The following is a 23,025-nucleotide window of genomic DNA, read 5'->3' on the forward strand; positions in this document are numbered from 1 at the left end:
GGACACGAATCCAGTTGGACATTTATGGGAAAAAATCGAGACGTCAGTTCGTGTACAAAATCCACCACCTGCAACACTTCACAATTATGGACGGCTGTAGAGGCAGCATGGCTCATTTCTTCTGCAGAGGACTTCAAACGACTTGTGGAATTCGTCCCACGTCCAGTTGCTGCACTAAGCTGGACAAATTTCCATTTAGATTAGAGATCCGCGCTTTTGCAACCACATAATCTGACAAACAGTAAAGGAACAAAATGTCCGAGAAAAATGAGGTGGATTTGCCTTGTCAGTATATTTGGCATTAAATATGATGCAATTATCTGATCATAAATTATACCAAAGAGTACTTTCATAATGAACCTGTACTGCTGACGTCTAATTACCTCCGCATGCGAGGTATCGTCTGTCCACGTATGAGTGTTGTGCCAGTTCAGAAACTCGTCTCGGGGCAACGTGCATTCAGCTCCAGACACCAGCAAAGTAGTGAATTGTGGCTAGAGTAGTCTTCCTCCCTTAGCACCGCCTTCTGACCACAGATGGGCCAATCGACACCGACCGACCGCCATGTCATCCTCTGACCGTGACGTCATTCGGATGCGGTAGGAGGGGTAAACACACATCTCTGGGGCCATTGTCGGGTTAGCAGACGTGGTGCCAATACTACTCGGTCAAGGAGATCTTGAACTAGCATCGCGATGCTGGATGCTCCCTGTTCCAGTCCTGGAACCAAAGACAAATCTCTGGCAGCAACGGGAATCCCAACCCAGGCCCTCGGCATGGGAGTCGTGTCCAACGCCTGCACCTCTTGGCGAGTTCTGGTGGATGGTGATTGGTCTTCAAAGTGATCCAAAACATTCCCTTTAAAGGTAACTGTTTTATACAACCATGAACTTGCTGGATCCTTTTTTGTCACCTAATATCAGACAGAAATTCAGAATAGTTGATAGACTATTCAGAAGTCCTACCGTTTGGTAATTTTCAGTAATGTTTCATAACTAATTAGGCTTCTAAACACAACCCGGAAACATAATGACGATACCGTGGCGAAAGTTTCCGGAGAACGACTCGCTCTAGAATTATGAGCAGTTTGCCTTCGTACACGATACGCTACGCGCTGTTTGTGTTTCTTTGACACGCTCTATACAAAACCTCTTGGTAAATTCTTTGTCGCCCGGAGTGGCCGAGCGGTCTAGGCGCCACAGTCTGGAACCGCTCGATTGCTACGATCGCAGGTTCGAATCCTGCCTCAGGCATGGATGTGTGTGATGTCGTTAGGTTAGTTAGGTTTAAGTAGTTCTAAGTCTAGGGTACTGATGACCTCAGATGTCAAGTCCCATAGTGCTTAGAGCCATTTGAACTATTTGGTAAGTTCTTTCATCTCGGAGAAGCAACCAATACGAAGCTTCTCAGTGGAGCACACAGGATCAGTTTTACAATGTTATGTCCGCTTCCACATTAACAGTAAACATATCCACAATGTTGCAAACACCTGATGATGTGGGAAGCTTATTAGTCGAAATGTTTTGAATAGTCGACGGTCACATTCGGCATCAAAAATAAATCCAGTTATATTTTTGTTCCAAGGTTCTTTCCTCCAGCATTACGCACTGGCTCTGTTCCGACGACAGTGGCGTTAGCTCGGCACTTTCCGTTTGTGGCTGGCTCGGGAAAATCACGCTGACTCCCTCTCAGCCCTGTCAGCCTGGTTTACTTTTCCTGGATTGAAAGTCAAATACTGTGATGGCCTCTAGATTTAGGTTTCCTGGGATTTCCAAGGGTTACGTTACACTGACCGTGTCCAATTTCCTGCATCATTCTTTGTCCATACCACGTATGCGCTTCATCGCTAATGATCTCGTTGTCACCAAAAGTTAAGCAATGATCTTCTCTCCTTATGGAATATTAAAAAAAAAAAACTGCACGGACAATTTGCTTCCCCACCTTCTTTCATTTGATATTTATCACTAGTGACATGGACGTTGACGGAATTCGAAATTTCCTTTTATTTATTTTCAATGCACAAATCGCAGCATCTTTGTAAACCAGAGACAACGTAATGCAGAACATCAGAATAGAAGCCCTACACAAAATTTAGATGTCAACAGTAGTCGTAACGGAAATGAAAAGTAGAATATGGAACACTGAACTTGGAAGAGCTGGAAGCATTTGAAACTTGGTGTTACTATAGAATGTTGAAAACCAAGTCAAAATTTGAAGGAGTATCTACGAATAAATATGAGCTAAGATGTACATACAAAACCCTTACAAAATAGGCGCACGGAAGGGAAACATCTGCCGGAGATACAGGAAAAGTTAACTTGGCGCTGGAAAGAGCTGCGGAGGGGAGGAATTTAAGCAGAGGAAAAGATTATAACGTGCAAAACATATCGAGAACCGTTGTTATAGCATAAATCGTCCCTTTCTATGGTTACCCCCCCTCCCCCCCCCCCCTCCTCGAATTGACTCCCATACTTTTACCATACTTTTATCGACTGAGTTTCACCTCTGTCCCTAGTTGTACCCACGAACGACTATAAAAATAGAGACGTTGTTAACAAGCATAATTTTGCTTCGAGGGCGTGCTGAAAAGTAGTACCTCCGAACTTTTATTTCAAAACCCTTAAATATTTTTAAATAAAACAAACGTTATTAACATCATACATCTTTGTTCTTCATGTCTGTATATTTACAGCCCTTTGCGGGTAGAGGATTCCGAATTCTAGCGTGTACCATGGCGGTGTGTAACGTAACTATGTCGGTGCGTGAGAAACAGTGTGCTGTAATCAAGTTTCGAATTTGAAGAGTTCGTCCACACATGGAGCACACTCACCTTCAGCATGTCAAGCCAGACCAGATATGAGGGTCGCGACATCTGCCACAATCTGACGCCTTGGGTTCATGGTCATGGATCATCCTCATACAGTCCTAATTTGACCTCATCCGATTATCATGTGTTTCCAAAACTTCAAGAATGTCTTTGGGGACTTCACTTTGATAGCGAAACAGCAGCTTAAGCAGAGGTGAGGTTCTGGCTGCGTCAACGAAGTCTGCAGTGATGGTATCGGCAAAGAGGTCTCTCGTTGGAGTATATGTGTTCGTCGTTAGGGCGAATATCTTGAGAAATAAATATGTAGACATGAAGGATAAAGATGTAAAATGTTAATAATCTTTGTTTTATTTAAAAACCTTTAAGAGCTTTCACATAAAAAATTCGGAGGCATTGGTTTTCAGCGCGCCTCCTCAATATATATAGAATCCAGAAGTCTTTGTCTAACTGAAACTCTTTGCAAGGTTTCGCTTATTAATCGCCAATCCGGAAATTTGTCATTGTCCCTGAAAATTACAGCCAGTTTTTGCATGTGTCCTTCGGTGGCTGACTTCTGGCTGGCAATGTGTGTGCACATTACACTTTGAAGCAGGTGAAGCGTAATTTTGAACCTCCTTACCGCCCAAGAAAATGTGGGAATAAAAAATGAAAGCAGTTATTTGGCAAAAAGATATGCACCTACAGTATTCAGAAAGAAACCCTCATTTCTGAAACGATAAAATGAGTAAGTGTGACTTCCCGTAAGTGTGACTTATCGTCAGATTTCCTAGCTGAAAATTTGACGTGTAAATCTGTAATCTAAAGACGGCAGTTATCCGACATATGTTTAAATACTACGTTACACAGTGAGCAAATTGTCAATTCTGCAAAAGGATTTAGCGATATCAGTCGGCGCATGAAACAATATCACATAATCGACAGAAAAATGGACTTCCTGCCATATTTCTGCTTCATGCGTCTTGTGACAATCTATTTAATGCATGCCGGTCAGATGAAGATCCAGAAATACTGCTCAACGCTTTGCGGAAGGTGGATACTGATGTCCGCCACTCGGTGTGAAGGCTGCGGTCGCGACCTTCAGAGGACTTCGTGGAGCGGAAGGTGAACAGCTGACTGCCTCTGTGCGAATGAAACTCCCGATGGCCACGCAGCGTACGCGCATAAATAAGGCTGCCATCCTACGTCGCAGGTAGGAAGTGTAGCGATCTTCCGCCTTGTAAGGACTCTGAGATGAAGGCAAGACTGTGCTTTAGCACGAAAGAGTAAAACACTAAGTAAAAATAAAAGCAAATCGTAAAAACAGAAACAAATCGCTTTTAACCTCTTCACTCCTGAGATTTAAAAAAATTCGTAGAAAATTTTTCTTTTCATATTCTATAACAAAGTAATAAACAAGCACGACACAATGGCAAACGAAATATTTTTACTAAGGCATAAATATAAAAAAAAAGAATTCGTTTGCCATTGCGTCGTGCTTGTTTATTACTTTGTTGTAGAATATTTTTACTAAGGCATAAATATACGTGGAAGAATCCTGGAGATACTAGAAGGTATCAGATAGATTATATAATGGTAAGACAGAGATTTAGGAACCAGGTTTTAAATTGTAAGACATTTCCAGGGGCAGAGGTGGACTCTGACCACAATCTATTGGTTATGACCTGTAGATTAAAACTGAAGAAACTGCAAAAAGGTGGGAATTTAAGGAGATGAGACCTGGATAAACTAACTAAACCAGAGGTTATACAGAGTTTCAGGGAGAGCATAAGGTAACAATTGACAGGAATGGGGGAAAGAAATACAGTAGAAGAAGAATGGGTAGCTCTGAGGGATGAAGTAGTGAAGGCGGCAGAGGATCAAGTAGGTAAAAAGACAAGGGCTAGTAGAAATCCTTGGGTAACAGAAGAAATATTGAATTTAATTGATGAAAGGAGAAAATATAAAAACGCAGAAAATGAAGCAGGCAAAAAGGAATACAAACGTCTCAAAAATGAGATTGACAGGAAGTGCAAAATGGCTAAGCAGGGATGGCTAAAGGACATATGTAAGGATGTAGAGGCTTATCTCGCTAGGGGTAAGATAGATACTGCCTACAGGAAAATTAAAGAGACCTTTGGAGAAAAGAGAGCCACTTGTATGAATATCAAGAGCTCAGATGGAAACCCAGTTCTAAGCAAAGAAGGGAAAGCAGAAAGGTGGAAGGAGTATATAGAGGATCTATACAAGGGCGATGTACTTGAGGACAATATTACAGAAATTGAAGAGGATGTAGATCAAGATGAAATGGGAGATACGATACTGCGTGAAGAGTTTGACAGAGCACTGAAAGACCCGAGTCGAAACAAGGCCCCGGGAGTAGATAACATTCCATTAGAACTACTGACGGCCTTGGAAGAGCCAGTCCTGACAAAACTCTACCATCTGCTGAGCAAGATATATGAGACAGGTGAAATACTCTCAGACTTCAAGAAGAATATAAGAATTCCAATCCCAAAGAAAGCAGGTGTTGACAGATGTGAAAATTACCGAACTATCAGTTTAATAAGTCACTGCTGCAAAATACTAACGCGAATTATTTACAGACGAATGGAAAAACTGGTAGAAGCCGACCTCGGTGAAGATCAGTTTGGATTCCGCAGAAATATTGGAACACGTGAGGCAGCACTGACCCTACGACTTATCTTAGAAAATAGATCAAGGAAAGGCAAACGTACGTTTCTAGCATTTGTGGACTTAGAGAAAGCTTTTGACAATGTTGACTGGAATACTCTCTTTCAAATTCTAAAGATGGCAGGGGTAAAATACAGGGAGCGAAAGGCTATTTACAATTTGTACAGAAACCAGATGGCAGTTATAAGAGTCGAGGGGCATGAAAGGGAAACAGCGGTTGGGAAGGAAGTGAGACAGGGTTGTAGCCTCTCCCCGATGTTACTCAATCTGTATATTGAGCAAGCAATAAAGGAAACAAAAGAAAAGTTCGGAGTAGGTATTAAAATCCATGGAGAAGAAATAAAAACTTTGAGGTTCGCCGATGACATTGTAATTCTGTCAGAGACAGCAAAGGACTTGGAAGAGCAGTTGAAAGGAATGGACAGTGTCTTGAAAGGAGGATATAAGATGAACATCAACAAAAGCAAAACGAGGATAATGGAATGTAGTCGAATTAAGTCGGGTGATGCTGAAGGAATTAGATTAGGAAATGAGACACTTAAAGTAGTCAAGGAGTTTTGCTATTTGGGGAGCAAAATAACTGATGATGGTCGAAGTAGAGAGGATATAAAATGTAAACTGGCAATGGCAAGGAAAGCGTTTCTGAAGAAGAGAAATTTGTTAACATCGAGTATAGATTTAAGTGTCAGGAAGTCGTTTCTGAAAGTATTTGTATGGAGTGTAGCCATGTATGAAAGTGAAACATGGACGATAAATAGTTTGGACAAGTGGAGAATAGAAGCTTTTGAAATGTGGTGCTACAGAAGAATGCTGAAGATTAGATGGGTAGATCACATAACTAATGAGGAGGTATTGAACAGAATTGGGGAGAAGAGGAGTTTGTGGCACAACTTGACAAGAAGAAGGGGCCGGTTGGTAGGACATGTTCTGAGGCATCAAGGGATCACAAATTTAGCATTGGAGGGCAGCGTGGTGGGTAAAAATCGTAGAGGGAGACCAAGAGATGGATACACTAAGCAGATTCAGAAGGATGTAGGTTGCAGTAAGTACTGGGAGATGAAGAAGCTTGCACAGGATAGAGTAGCATGGAGAGCTGCATCAAACCAGTCTCAGGACTGAACACAACAACAACAACAACAACAAGGCATAAATGAAAGTTCACATACGTTAGTTTTGAGTTTCAGTTATAGTGAAAACATACTAGTCTTCGCTTTGTATTTCCTTTCCCCTTTCTTCCATAAGAACACTTCATTCAGCAATCTTTATATTTTATTTGAAACAGTAAACTATAATTGCTAATGCACGCAGAGAATAGGATTCTTAATGTTAATAATTTTGCATTCCATAGTTTACACTACAGGTATTTGTTGATGCTTTAAGACAAATTCTTAAAATGAGGTAAAAATAATCATACACTAATTTCTGACAAGTAATAATTTGCTACTGGCTGTAAATAAATCTTTGCGCTACATTTTATGTCAAGCTTCAAAACAATTAGTTTTCACAATACATAAATACATTCCATATTGATGCACGTCTCTCATCTTGGAATTGCAGCAGCGTTTCCTGCATTTTGAGGCCTTCCTTGCTTCAACAAATTTTGGTATTTGGCTATCATTGTAAAACTTAACTTTTGAAACTGGTTGCAACATAGCTCTTCTTGACTTTTTAGTCACATTTTCTATGTCATACACATATTCACTGTTAGAGGAATTCACTGAACAAGGACGTCCTCTTCTCCTACTTACTGGTACAACATCTTAACGTGCTTATTGTTTACCAGTCTGTTCCATTAAACTCTGCAGGGCAATCTACAATCAAAGATAAGATTTCTATCTTCACTGTCAGATACCTCTATATTTTAGTCATTAAGAAGTCCTTGCAACTGTTCACCATTAATATTTCATTCATTGCTGTAGACTATAGAAATAACGGTTATTTCAGTATTCCATTATCGGCGACCAAATTAAAATTACCAAATATGCATTATAACCTGAGGTCCACGTACGAAGACCTTCAGCAAATAGTTTATTTCATACTAATGTAAAAAATTTATACATATCTCAACTAATTCTCAACATTTAGAGTAGTTATCGAACGTTAGGTAAAAAGCACAGATTCCCAGTCTATTGTTTAGGCATAATTATTATTTACATACCTTTTCGATTTGAGGAAGTAACCATTTCCTGTGTGCCACCAAGTGTAAACTAGCATATGAATCGTTCCTTGCAAGGTGTTGCGCCTTTCTTTTAAGCCTAAGAACTGGCAGATCCACGCTCACGAACCATCGGTCTACAAGCGGAAAATAACACGTCTGTTTATGGAGTAAAAAAAAAAAAAAACGAAGGTCCACATGTGTAGTCCGAGGGAATGAAAAAGTTAATGATTGAAAACCAAGGAGAAAAAAGGTAATTCGTGTTCTGAAAAATATTACTTTGAACACAATGTTTAAAAAAAATTAAATAAAAACACGTCTGTTTATGGAGTAAAAAAAATAAACGAAGGTCCACATGTGTAGTCCGAGGGAATGAAAAAGTTAATGATTGAAAACCAAGGAGAAAAAAGGTAATTCGTGTTCTGAAAAATATTACTTTGAACACAATGTTTAAAAAAAATTAAATTAGTACTTTCAAAGCGTACCATAAACAGGTATATATTTTCATCGTTTCATACAAAAGACAGGCAGTTGCGCTACCTACAGTTTCCTAAATCTGTCCCAGCAGATAAAGTGACACTGACCTGTAATGCAGCACCTTTACTGGTAATTGTCGATATATAAGGATCTTTCAGATAGACCTGAGCCAGTAAGACTTAGATTCACAGTAAAACCACAAGAAGATAACACGAGGCGTAGTACTGGCTGAAAATTCTGGGGTCATCTTTGAGAGCACAAACTTCAGCATCTCGTATTTCAAGCATGAGCATTTCGAGTTTCTGCAGATAGTTACACGTGAATGGATCGACGCCTCTTTAAAAAAAAGCTAATTCCCATAGCTGTATCCGAGGTCTGTTAGTGTGTCTTACTAATTGTCTTCGGGGGTACGCTTTCGTTTTCTGGACAAGCGCCTTTGATTTTTTCATGCGGAATGATCTAGAATGGGGTCTGCTCGTCTTTGAGTAGCCGAGTTATGAGCTGTTACAAAAACTACGCAGCGACACTGACACGGAAGACGTCGTAGCAGCGTCAACTCCAAAGGCTGTTACAAAATGTGTGAGCCAGTGATCATCAATTCATTCCCTATTCTATTGAGTACGACCTGATAGCATCCGCTGTAGCCTTATTGTTGACATGATGCCGGTAAACGAAGAGTCTACATATAAGCTCATCTGCAAAAACGTTGGTAACCCAATAAAAAGAGCACACTGGCCGCTGTGGAGCGCTGTAGAGGGGTAGAACTGGTACCAGGCTGACACGATCCTTCACCGCAAAGTGAGTCATGACAATGGAGTGTTGCGTATGTGCCAGTCCGTTGTATCGAATCAGAGAAGTAAGATGGGGTCGACGTAACGGAATGGCAGAAAACAGCCATCGTGTTTGGACGTGCCCATGACCGTAACGTAAATCGAGCTGCCCGATTTGTTTGTTTTTCAGTGCGGACTGTCAAATGTGTCTCCAAGGTATGTTGTACGTTTTGCAGCTATGTAACGCGATGTAAGAACAGTGGTCGTAGAAAGGCCCTGAACGACAGAGACCAGGAACGAATGTCAAGGCCTTGTCAATGACAATCGGTTTCAAATCGGACAGAAATTTGCACTATTAGTGAATGCAGGTTCATCTCAACCAGTTTCCAAGCGAAGCTTGGTTGGGATGGGGGAGGGGGCAACGGCTGTATGTAGTCGGTAGGTGGAGTCAGAGATCTAACAAAAGGCAATTACTCACAGTGAGTCTACATAAACGTGTACGGTTATTACATATCAGGGAACACTCTGATATTTCATGTAACGAGTTGACGGACTACCTGGCGAAACAAAATGTGATTGACGGCCAATCTTCCTACATGTGCCTTTCCCACACAGATTTTGTTGCTGTCTGTCAGGAATGATCACAGACGTGGGAGATCTCACAACAGTACAGAGGAAGACGTTATGCCGAAACACAGCCGATCATTCCGCTAACAAACTTAGTTTTCCCAAATCTTGCTATTTCGCTGTCATACCACTACTACAACGCGCTGGGTCACCGTTGTTATGCTTCACATATTTGTAGGATGAGAATTCACCCATCTGCGTACTGTGAAGTCCACCAAACTGAGAATGCAAACCTCAACAATATGATAGTGGGGTGTTCACGTTTTGACAGAAAAGAGCTCAAGACTCTCAGGGAATTGATCAGAGCAGGACCTTTCCAATCCACACCTGTGACGGTCCTGTTTCGGCAGCTGTCTACAACTGACAGCGTCAGTATTGTCCTTTTCTACAAGAAGCGGACATCTAGTTATCAGTCAGACACGAAGGATCCAACGTGAGTAGTTGTGTTATATGGACTATATTGAGTGCGTGAATGTGCAAAATGGTCCATGAAGTTTAACTGGTATTCATGTCATTTTAATGCCTGTACACACACACAAACACACACACACACACACACATATATATATATATATATATATATATATATATATATAGTGTACCAAATCTGTAATTACTCACTTCTCTGGCTAAATGTTTACCTCCAAAGGCCAATAAATAAATAAAAAATACATCGGAACATAAAACTCATGTCTTCACTGGACCGCACAACACAGAAACTCGATAGTACGTGAATGGAGACACGTAGGGTGGCTCGATGAATCGCCATTTTACTTCTTTTGAAACAATGCAAGGCATCGGGAGCACCGACTGATCAATGACGGGTTTAATCCCTGGTATGTAGAGAATGTAGTTCAGGCTGGAGGTGGCTCTGTGATTTTTTTCTTTGGATAGGGGATGTTTTCGTAACATCACGTGGGCCGAATTATTAAGGTTACCATGAACATGAAAGTGTATGTTTATTTCAACATTTTCACAGATCAGGTGTTGCCCTTTGTACTACATAAACACGACTGTGCAGTGGACACTTTAATTCTCCAAGATGACAACAGCCGTGTTCACCGGTGGCCAAGAACACGTTCGTGGTTTAACGGACACCAATCGCACCTCTACTGATCCGCCAAATCGTCCGATTTTTAACGAATAGAAAATGATTGGGACTATTTGGTATACCCAGAGGAATGTAGCAGTCAACACCCCCGGTAATTTATTACTCCGCGGGATGTACTAATCAATGAGTGGCTTCAGCTGGATATGTTACATGTGAAGAAATCTATGGACGCTCTTCCTCGCTGAAGTGAGACCGGGCCTCGAGGTATGTTTATAGTGAACTAGCTAACCCGGAAATGTTTCGCAATTGCCAAATAATATAGTAATTGAATATACATCCTAATCTCCTTCTGCCCTCCCACTTCTCTTTGTCCCTCTCTTCGTTTCCCTTCTCTATGTCCATTTTTTCCTCCCCCCGCTCTGTCTATCTCCTGTTCCTTCCCCTCTGACCCTGAGCCTCATTCATTTCTATTGCGAATTCATATTCCGCCGATAAGACATATAATACACAACTATACTGTTTCCTGTGAAACCTGACTGCGATGAAGACAGCAAAATTATAGATTGTCGTGTAAACAATTATTAAAAAATATTTGTATGATGAGAAAAGATACGTATGGGAGAAACAGTTTGTCTGTCTGTGAGAACGAAAACAAAACCATACACTTTCACAGAAGAGCACAGCATAGGATTGTCTTTCGCGAAATCGATTTCAAAAGGAAACCTGCACAATGTTGTTTAAAAAATATGTTTCCCATACTTGTACGGATGTCTATTAGAGTATCGTGTAAATGTTTAAAGTAATTCGGTCGAGCACTTCTCGATATTTTGGCAACTAGGTTTCTCTTTATGTGTTACATATATATCCATATATTAAAAACATATGTAGCCCCTGTCCTTCCGAATGTTCGTTAGAGTATCCTGTAAAATTTGAAGTAAATTGCTCAAGAAGTTTTGGAGATTTTTGGTAAAAACTTTTCCTCTTTGTATATTACATATATATTTATATGTTATGTATATTAAAAAGTATGTGTCCTATGTTTGCCCAATTGTTTATTAGAGTATCTGCAGAAATCGGAAGTAAATCGGCCGAGAACTTTTCGAGGCTGTTGCCAACAGGGTTGCTCCCTTATATATTACATATTATACAGTTATATATTAAAAAAGTATGACCTATGTCTCTCCGAAAGTTCAATAGAGTATCGTGTAAAAATCTGAAGTAAATAGGTCAAGAACTTCTCGAGATTTTTGCCAACAACGTTGCCCTTTTTACAGTATATATTTATTTGAATACAACATTTATTAAAAGATGTAGCATATGTACGTCTGAATGTTTATCACAGTATCGTACGAAAATATGAAGTAAATTAGTGAAGAATTTTTATAACACATATATTAAAAGAATGTGTAGTCAGCGTCTGTCCATACATTTGTCAGAGTATCGTGTAAAATTTGAAGTAAACCGGTCTAGAAATTTTCGAGATTTTCGGTAATAACCTTATGTTACAATTTGTCTTCATTTATAAGTATATACGAGGGTTGGAACTTAAATAGTGGCAGCTATTTATTCACAACCGATACAAAAAGTTACATGTTTGCGCCTGTTACTGTCCTTCAAAGTAGTCACCAGCGTTGTGTAGAACCCGTTGCCAGCGATGTGGAAGGCGTAATATACCGTTAGCAGAGCCTGTTCCGTTGATGGTGCGAATGGAGCGGTTTACTGCCTGTCGAATCTCTGGATCAGTTCTGAAGCGAATGCCACGAAGTGGTTTCTTCATCTTCGGAATCAATTCAAAGTCACAAGGACTTAGGTCCAGGGAGTATGGTGGATGATACAGTACTTCTCAGTCCCATCGACCAAACAGAGCAGCCACAGCTTGCGCTGTATGCGCCCGCGGATTGTCGTGCAAAATGATGGATGGGTTGCGCAGAAAGTGTTACCGCTTCTTTCTCAGGTGATGCTCCAAAAACGAACAGTAATACTGAGCACTGACGCTGTGTCACGGAGGAACGTATTGCGTTAGCATAACACTATCACAGTCGTACGCGAGAATCACCATAACTTTCACCATACTGGGGCTCTGACGCAATTCGACTTTCGCGGCGACCCATAATGACGCCATTCGTTTTGGCTCCTACGACGTGGCCTATGTTTCATCCAGTGTTACGATACGGCATAAGAAATCCTCTCCTTCGCGCTCATAGAACTCCAAGTGCGTCTGAGCGCCGTCGTAACGCATCCATTTCTGCATTTCCGTCAATTGATGCGGAACCCATCGTGATGAATTTTTCGCATGCCCAGGCGATCCTTCAGGATGCGAAGCACAGTCGTATGCGCTAATCCTATTTCGTGGGCGAGCTCAGGAATCGTATGGCGTCGTTCACTGTCCAATAAAAAGGCAACAGCATGCACTTCTTCGTCAGAGACGCTAGGACGACCTGACCGATGCATGGCTGCCACAGTTTGAAGGCTTTACCCAACGTGCCACTGTTCTGTGCGGCAATGCCGATTCCCCGCACGCCTCTTGAAGACCTTTATGACACTGTTGTGCTGTACGACCTCTGGCACATTCAATCTTGATCCAGTTCCGTTGTTCCTGTTCGAAAACATAGTGACACCGTAACGTTAGACCGCTCGCTCACAAGTGACGGTGTTTCTCTCTATTGTGCGCACGCCGGTGAGGTGGGACGGGCGAGTAAGGTAGGTATGTCAACAAAGTGTGCTATCAGCGACAATAGTAGATTCCATTGCATAATATCTCCACAACAGTGTTGCCACTATTTATGTTCCAACCAACGTACATGTAATGTCGAATGTTTGGGAGGCCATCCCTCGTTACAGACGTCGGACGACGTAGGCTGGGAAAACTGGTAAAACAGGACAGTCGGCGAAATGTGGCAGAACTACCATCAGATTTTGATGGTGAGCAGAGTACAAGTCTGTCTGAACACACAGTGCACAGGACATTCCTAACGAACGGTCTCCGCAGCAGACGACTCATGCATGTGCCAGTGTTAACACCTCGACATCGGCAAATGGGCACGTGACCACAGGCACTGGACGTTGGAGCAATGGCAGACTGTTGCATGGTTTGATGAATGCCGATACCTTCTTCATATTGCATATGGGAGGCCGCGAATTCGTCGTCTTCCAGGGGAACGGCTTCTTGACACTTGTACTGCGGTACAGAGACGAGCTGGCAGCGGCTTCATTATGCTCTGGGGAACAGTCACGCTGGCATCCATGGATCCAGTGCAGCTCGCCAAGGCACCATGACGGCCAAGGAGTATCGTACACTTGCAGACCACGTACAACCCTTCATGACGGTCGTATTTCCCGACAGCAGTGGCCTTTTCTTACCACGAAAATGGGCCATGTCACAAGGCCAGGTGCGTGATAGAGGGGTTAGAGAAACACAGTGGCAAGTTCCAGTTGATGTGCTAGCTCCACATCTCAAAAATGGTTCAAATGGCTCTGAGCACTATGGGACTTAACATGAGGTCATCAGTCCCCTAGAACTTAGAACTACTTAAACCTGACTAACCTAAGGACATCACACACATCCATGCCCGAGGCAGGATTCGAACCTGCGACCGCAGCGGTCGCGCGGGTCCAGACAGAAGCGCCTAGAGCCGCTCGGCCACTCCGGCCGGTGCTCCTCATCTCGCAAGATCTCAACCCGACCGAACACATATGGGATGTGACTGAAAGTAACGTCGAAGTTTACCTCCTCCCTCCTTGAAATTTCGGGGAATTCGGTGACTTGTGTGCGCAGATGAGGTGCCAGCTCCCTCCAACGACCTACCAAGGCTTCATTGCTTCCATGTCACGACGCGTCGCCTCTGTTATCCGTGCCATAGGGGGACATACCAGTTGTTAGGTAGGTGGTCATAATGTTCTGTCTGATCAGTGTGTACATGTGTCCGTATGTAATCTACGTACACCCGAAAATTTATCGGAGTATCGTGTAAGAATCTGAAGTAAACCGCTCAATAACTTTTCGACATTTTTGTTAACAACTTTAAACTACGACCTGTCTTTGTACAATAGTATGGATAACAGGAATGACAATTCGTCAGGAGAGTATTGTATTAATATCTGCAAACGGGACGCACTTTAGGTCCTACGTCGTTGCACTCCTCATCCACAGGCGATTACAGAGGTCTGGCTGAGTCCTGCCTCGTAAGTGAGCCGGTAGCTTGTGACAGCGGTTACGCAACTCCCTCGCACGTAACTGCGTGTGATTGGCCGGCGCTCTCCCCGAGTGAAAGCGCCCGCGAAGCCTTGGTGACTAGGCTCCTTCCCGCCTCCGTTACGCCCCGGCAGACCGGTTCCGGTCGCAGCGTGGAAGAAAGCGATGATTTACCTACCGTAGGCGTGGCTGCGCGGGCCACGGTCGGTGGAGGTGTGAAGAGGACACGCGGCCAGGCGGGCGTAGCAGCTGTAGGAAGGTGTGCAAGCTGCAATCCGTCGGCCACTCTCTCACCAGTTGTACATTCCACTCATGTCCAGTCGGGCTCCTACTTCGTCTTCCTGGCGACGGTGAGGAACTGGTCTCGCATTCCGGAGGTTGGTGGGACAATCCCCTTCGAGCCATCCTGATTCAGGTTTTCCATGATTTTCCTGAATTACGTCAAAACACTAATCATCATTATAAAGTCAAGGCTTTCACGACCGGATCACACTGCTTCTGGTAAACCTTCAGGGTATAAGGTCGTGGTCCACGAAACTCTTCTGTTCCTAACGTTTCGCCCTGAAATGCACTGGACATATCCAGAGGCGTTGCTCCTCAGTTGATCCAGCGCAGTTCTGGATGAAACATTAGGGACAGAAGAGTTTCGCGGACAACGACCTTATACCCCAAAAGGTTTACCAGCAACTAATCATCATTCCTTCCGAGGTCCACTTAAGGGTAGTCCGCTATTTCGTGATTTGCAAATTTATTATTACTGATTTTAACTTTGTGGCCGGAAGCTCTACCAGCCACCACTGTCCGTTCCGTTCAGTCAAGGGGGAAACGTCATATGCAGCATGGGTCAGTGAATCCCGCGAACTTTATCCTGTGTGTTATCGTAATTTAAAGATTTGTGTGCCGTATTATTGAGAGGCGGAGATCAGGAACTAGCCCGTTATTTGCCTGAAGGAACGTCGTAAACTGTTTGATAACCACACTCGGGCTACCAGGTGTATCACACTACTGTTTAATTATTAGTTCAACGCGCGAACTGCATCCAAGACTTTCTTGTAAGGAAAGTCTGGGCATGCGAAAAATTCATAACCTTGGGTTCCGCATGAATAGACAGAAATGCTGAAATGGATGTGTTACGACGACGCTCACACTGTCTTCAAGATGCGGTACACGACTGTATCATTATTCTAAACAGTGACAGATTGTCTTTATTACAGCAATGAAAGAAGTACTACTTTTGGCTAGGTCGGTTATGTGCTCATTATCTCGTTTTCTCTTTCCTTTATTTTGCAGTAGATTTATTAACAGAACATTTTAGTCTATTCAATTAGAAATCTATGGCCACAACTTATCAACTGCTGTACCGTGTAATTAACCAGTTAACAATGGACAGAAAACATTTTTACACGAATGAGATTTTGCTTGTGATAGAGACATGAGTGATTTGAGAAACTTTTTAAAGAAGTTTGTAGTCCAACACATAAACATTGAGTGCAAGGCGAACCAAAGACTGCATTTTATCGGCAGAACACTTCGAAGATGCAACAAAACTACTAAGGAGACTGTCTACACTAAATTTGTTCTCCTCTTCTGTAACAGTGCTGCGCAGCATGTGATCCTTACCAGATTCAATTAATATAGGACTTCAAAAAAAAGTGAAAGAAGGGCGGCTTCTTTCATATTATGGCAGCATATGTTATAGAATGTCACTGACACGATAAGGAATCTGGCGTAGAAATTATTAAAACAAAAGTGTTTTACGTTGTAGCGATCTTTTACACGAAATTTCAATTACTAATTTTCTCCTCCAAATGCCAAAATATGTTGTTGACCCCCAACCATGCAGGTAGAAATGACCATCGTAATAAATGAAGAGAAATCAGAGCTCGCACGAGAAGATGTAGCTGTTAATTCTTCTCATCGTCAGATGCTATTCAAGAGTCAAACTGTCGAAAAATATTCTGTAACTGTTTGTATGAAACCTCTGCCAGATACGTGTTAACTCCATAGTAATCATGCAGGTGTAAATACAGATGTAGATGTAGAATACCTTCCTTTCATTTCCTTCGAGTCTTGTAACTGCAATTTCTGTACAAATTGTAGATTACATTTCACTCATCCCTTCATTTTTCGGACTTGCATCCTGGACAACAAGTTTTCTTCCGATATTTCAGTTGTGAACCTTATAGCCGCAACATAAGCAGAAGAAGTGTTGATATTTAAAATATATCGTTTATTTTGTCTTCTCAGTTGCACTGGTTTCGATCAAAATTGATCATTTTCAGATCGATGTGGCGTATCCATATGCAAGTACAAATCAAAATACAATACTCTGATGGATAAGACGAGTTGCTTGCGCATCGGTCTAAAGATGATCAACTCTGATTGAAAATAGTCACAAGAAAAGTGTACGTATACGACGACAAAATAAACGATAATTTTTACATACCAACAGAGTTGCGCAATCTCTGGAGAGGACTATGTCGGTAGTAGTGAAAGAAGCATTGGTGTTCCGGATGTGCGCCTGAGAAACCGTGAAATACAGGTTTTTGAACGCCTCTTTCGTAACAGACTGTCGGATGGCATCATAGAACACCTTCCACCAGAACAAGCAGGAATCACACAAGGCCACAGTTGCTGCGACCAAGAACTGACACTAACGTTGTATACAGATGCCGAACAGAAGCTAAAAATATGCGCAGTATTCCTGTACCTCACATTACCGTATGACCCGGTCTTGATGGAGGGGGCATCTATAAATCGCCAGGAGTTATATTTTTTCAAACAACGGCACGTACAATACAGAATTTTCTCAGTAACAGATCTTTTCAGGGCGTACTTGATGGGAATATGATGCAACAGCAGAATGATCAACAACGAACCATGCCTCCTGTTCATGCTCTACGCAAGGTGTCCAAGGGGGAATCGTAAGTTTTCAGGGATATGGCAGGAACGATCTAACGAAGCAAAATGGTCTAGTACAAACGGCCTCTAAAATTCATAAGAGCTATGAGCACTTGTTCTGCAGAAGAGGTGTTTCACAGTAGCGAAAATGAACAAGTGATCTTAGTTCTTAAGATACGTATTTCAGAGCCCATGTTTACTGGACATTTTTCCTTGATTTGGTCCATGCTACCACCTGTCAGAATAGGAAGGCAAAGAGCTTGCAGTAGGAGAGACTTTTTTTCACAATGTCGAAGATGAAGAAGCGCTTATAGCACTTAAGCTATGCATTTTGGAGCCCGAGTTTACTAGACGTTTTTGCTTCGAATGATCGTCTCTGAATATTGACCAGTCCACCTAGGACATCCCGTATTCCCGATCTCTCTGCCACGGAGGGAAAAAAGTTTTCTTGTGCGGATGATATAGCCTTGCCCGCTGGAGACCAATTTCATGCTGCCACAGAATTAAGCCGAAAATAGTGGACGTGACTAAACTGGGTGCGCACTGGACATGGCAAGCTTAAGTTTACTAGCTTACTTTTGGTATTAAGGAAAAGTGATGTAAGCTCTATTTTCAGTTGATGTGTGATACTTCATACTTGTAAGAAGTTCTGTGTACAATCGGTGTAATCTTTCCTAGCTAATACCATTGTCTTGGTGTAGCATTCTAAGAGAAGCTAGTGAGTGAGTGAGGAAAAATTTCCAGGTACTGTTGTTGGTGCACTGTTTGCTTGCGCGTAATTTATGATGTGTTTGGATAACAGAAAGCCTTAGTAGAATTTTCCTTTATTGGTTTGCGTTAGTTAGATCCACTGTTTAGAATATTAAGGAATGTTATCTCTTCACATCACTTGCACTCAAGTTATAGATTTATCATTCCTTTACAATTTCAGAATTTAATTTTATTCTTTAAAAATGTTTAGTTTCTTTTCAATCATTTAACAAGTTTAAATTGTGCCACCGTCTCCTCACGAAGGTTCATTTCCTGATTATATACGTTGCCGCATTGCACTGAACGGAACACAGGGACTGAAACTGAAGCATGATTTGCTTAGAACATTGCACTACCTTGTATTGCGCTACGCAAGGCTTTCTTTCTTGCTAGGCTGCGTTTATTATGCTCGTAACTTTGAGTGGCACCAAGTTTCCGTTGGCCCGGGTAAACCATGCCAGTTAAGACCAGTTTTGCATTTCTGTCAAGATAGACAATTGAAAGTTATCTTTCCATTTCAAAATTATCATCAGGTTCAGTTTACATAAAGTACAGTTACAGTTCTTACAGAGCGGTGTTGCAGTTGCGTATTATTCTATGTTTGGAACTTATTTCAGTCAAATTGTACACGTAAATTCACAGGGAATTTTTAGAGAAACATTTTGATTATTTATTCTTTGAAAATTCGATCTGTAATTGTATGTAGCATTTTTATTCTATTAGTTTTGTGTACTGAATTTGCAAGTCGCTTATTGTGACGTCACATCTTGTATCACTATTCACTGCGCTGTACAATACAGACTTTCACAGGACAGCTCATTTCTGTTTATAGTTTTGGTCTTCTAATTAATTTGGTCGAAGTTAATTGCAATAGAAGTATAATGTTATACAGTTTCAGACATATGGCGACTCATTCTATTGACTGATTATTATTTTGTAAATACTCCACTTCTATTGTTCGGGACAACAACGAAGACACACGAAGTTTTAGACAGGAAACCAGTCCAGATTTAGCTCACAACAAATAAACTTTTCTTATGTAGAAAAGTTACAAAGTGCGCAGATCCACTACATAAATGAGGAGAAACGCAGTCTCAAGACTCTGACTGTGGCGCTTCGAGACAGTCCATGCAGCATCTTCGTAGCAAATGACCTTTGCACTCTTATAAAGGAAACTTGGCGGACATCCTGAAGACAGTTGCATCGATGCTAGAATCGACTGAGGTTGTTGACGTTGACATATAATTTCTGTTATGTCTATACTATTTGTGAAGATTGTATTTTACATTTTTATGTAGTTCCTGGGTATTATACCTGTATCCCTGATTACGTATAAAGCCACAGACGCTGAAGAAACAAATAGAAGGTGTCACTCACCTGAAGCTGCCACCGTGACGGCATTTACCTGTTTCGTCCCTACGGAGAGCGCTGGCCACGCATCGCAGCACGCCGTGCTGAGTTGTGTCGCCGTTGCAGGGGTGCGCGAGCTGCACATCCCGCCCCTGGAGCCGCTGTCTCTGCCGGAGGTGGACCTGCAGCAGGACGCTCCCGCCCTCACGTACCGCGCCAGGCTCACCGGGATTCAGCTCTACGGCCTCTCCGACTACGTCTTCAGCAACGTCAGGTACGTGATCCAAGTCGCGCTCTCGCTGCCGCTGGCATGTTAGCAAATGATTTCTCCACCGATGACCTCAAGCGTTAAGCTGCGCGTTTAGTTAACTCAGGCGTAACTAGGATAAGCGACACCTAGGACGAGTTTGACTTTTCGCCGTCCTTCCCTTCCTTTGTACCACTTCTTCTTGTCCTGTCACCTTTCTTAGTTCTCATCTCATTTCTCTTTGCGTCCGACCTTGTTTGTTTTATACAGGTTGTAAATTTTAGGTTGAGAGACTAACTCGAAAAAAATAAGCTTCAAACGAAAAAGTGTGTAGAATCCAAAGTTGATTATTTTCGAAGGGGACATCCCGCCACCCCAGACCCCTGGGAATTGGGGCGGGAGGCAACTTTCAAATTTCAAATGGGAACCCCCATTTTTTATTGTAGAATCAGATTCTACATAAAAAACTACGTATATTTTGTCTTACACAATTGTTTTGATTCTTGGTAGCTGGCGCTGTAATTCAAGAAAATCTATGTTCTCTTTTTTGCGATAAATAAAATAAATAATTAAATTAAAATAAATAATTAAAAGTTGTGTAGCCTCATGACCACGAAACAAACAAAACTTATCCGAATCTACGGAAAAAATAATATTTGGGTCAACATTTGTAAAACTCTAATTCCTCTCTCTCAAACCCCACGCTATGGGGAGAGAGGGAGAATTTTAGTTTTAGCGAATCAAAATTTACGAAGTAAATAAGTACTTTTTATTTATCCGTAACTATTTTCCACACAAAAATGAGAAAATTGATTTTTTTGAACTACAGCGCCAAATACCAAGAATTAGAACAAATGTTTAAGACAAAATGTACGTCGTTTTTTATGTAGAATCTGATTCTGCAATAAAAAATGGGGGTTTCCATTTGAAATTTTAAAGTTGTCTCCCGTCCCACCCCCAGGGGGCTGGGGTGGCGGGCTAATTTTAGCACTAGCAGATGTACCCCTCGAAAATAATCAACTTTGTATTCTACACATTTTTTAGTGTGAAGCTTATTTTTCGAGTTATTCTGGTTTGTCAACTTAAAATTTACACTCTGTATATCTGAATGCGTTAATAAAGCAACATAGAATTGTATGTGCTTTCTATTAACTGTTGGGTATTTTAGTCAAGGCATATTTTAAGTTTGAAACTATATGGTTACCAGTTTCCACAACATCCCTATCCACCGCAAAAAAGGGTCAAGCCTGTAAGCTGTTACGAAAGTGCAATCAGTCGATCCTTAAATACACTCTAAGACAAAGGTAACGACGCACCACGAAGGAATTATGCGAATGGAACGGAAGTTGGTATATGTAATGTACATACAGAGACAAACAAGTGATTACAATTTCAGAATAATTGGGGGATTTGTTGAAGAGAAAGAGCTTAATTCAGCAAGTCAATTTGTTAGTCTGCCTCTGGCCATTATGCAAGCAGTTATTCGGCTTGGCATTGATTGATAATTGTTGGATGTCCTCCTGAGGGATATTGTACCAAATTATGTCCAACTGGCGCGTTACATCGTCAAAATCCCGATCTGGTTGGAGAGCCCTGCTCATAGTGCTCCTAACGTCCTCGGTTGGGGAGAATTCGGCGACCTCGCTGGCCAAAGTCAGGGTTTGGCAAGCACGAAGGCAAGCTGTAAAATCTCTCGGCGTCTGTGGAAGGTCATTACCTTGCTGAAATGTAAGCCCAAGATGGCTTGCCATAACGCGCAAGAAAACTGGGAGTCGGTGTACTGCTGTGCTACAAAGGTGCCGCGGATGACATCCAAAGCGGACCTGCTATGAAAAGAAATGGCACCCCAGATCTTCTGGTTTTCGGGCTGCATAGCGGGAGACGGACTGATATCCTACCGCTGTCCAGGACGTTCCCAAATACGTTTTTGGTGTTCATCGGGGCCTGGTATCTCATTCACTGGACTGAAATTGTCTTCAGTGATGAGACCCGCCCCGATGACCCGCGAAGGCGTGTCTGGGGAAGCCCTGGACAGCAGTGGGATACCAACTTGACCGTCTCCCACGCTGTAGCTCGATAACCAGGAGTGATGGTTTGGGGTGCCATTTATTTTCACAGTAGGTCCCCTTTGGTTGTCGACCGCGGCACCCTTATGACATAGCCCTTCATGGCAAGCCATCCTGAGCTTAAACTTCAGCAAGATTATGCCCATCCATACACGGCGAGGATTTCTACTGCTTGTTTTGGTGCTTTCCAAACTCTACCTTGGTCAGCAATGTCGTCGGATGTCTCCCCAATTGAGAAAGTTCGGAGCATTATGGGCAGAGCTCTCCAACCAGCCCGGGACTTTGACGATCAAACGCGCCAACTGGACAGAATTTGGAACGATGTCCCTCTGGAGGATATCTGACAACTCTGAAAATCAATGGAAAGCGAGATAACAGCTTCCATAAGAGCCAGAGGTGGACCAGGACGTTATTGGTTGCTCAATTTATCAAGCTCTTTCTCTTGAATAAATCATCCACTTTTTGTGAAACTGTAATCTTTTGTTTATCTCTAAATGAACGTTACGTGTGGATTACATACGCCAATTTCCATCCCTTTTTTTTGTCCTAGAGTGTAATTCACTACTGGAATAAAACCACGGAAAAAGCCCTTGAAATATCCTTTCATGATATTGTGGAGTACAGAATATATGTCAACAATTTAAGGTGAGCTGAAAACGAATATCGTCATCAGAAGAGCGCAAAAGAAGTGTTTAAGTTCTTTATTATAGGAGAAATCCAATATGTGTTACTGCTGTACAAGGATATCAAAATCTTGTTGAACCTCCAGTTTTGTGGTGAAGAGTTGTCCTTAAAAAGTAAGAACGCAGTAGTAAGAAATGTTATTTTGTATTGTAAAATGTGCTACAAGAAGCCAATGGTGAAAGACGAGCGGCAGTACGCAGTTGTCAAATGTGACTAATCTTGTAGAACGGAAGCATCAGAGCCCAAAAGCCAGTAGGT

The 23,025-nt window shown here is 42.1% G+C and overlaps 1 protein-coding gene across 1 annotated transcript in view; it reads left to right on the plus strand.

Annotated features, from left to right (window-relative positions):
• LOC126457275 (uncharacterized) overlaps positions 1-23,025 on the plus strand; it is a 54,123-nt gene that overhangs the window by 18,561 nt on the left and 12,537 nt on the right. Inside the window, exon 3 of the mRNA XM_050093438.1 lies at positions 19,897-20,044. Coding sequence (XP_049949395.1) covers positions 19,897-20,044 — 148 coding nt within the window. The remainder of the gene's footprint in view (positions 1-19,896; positions 20,045-23,025) is intronic.

Source organism: Schistocerca serialis, chromosome 2 (assembly GCF_023864345.2).
Source record: "Schistocerca serialis cubense isolate TAMUIC-IGC-003099 chromosome 2, iqSchSeri2.2, whole genome shotgun sequence".
Lineage (NCBI taxonomy): Eukaryota > Metazoa > Arthropoda > Insecta > Orthoptera > Acrididae > Schistocerca > Schistocerca serialis.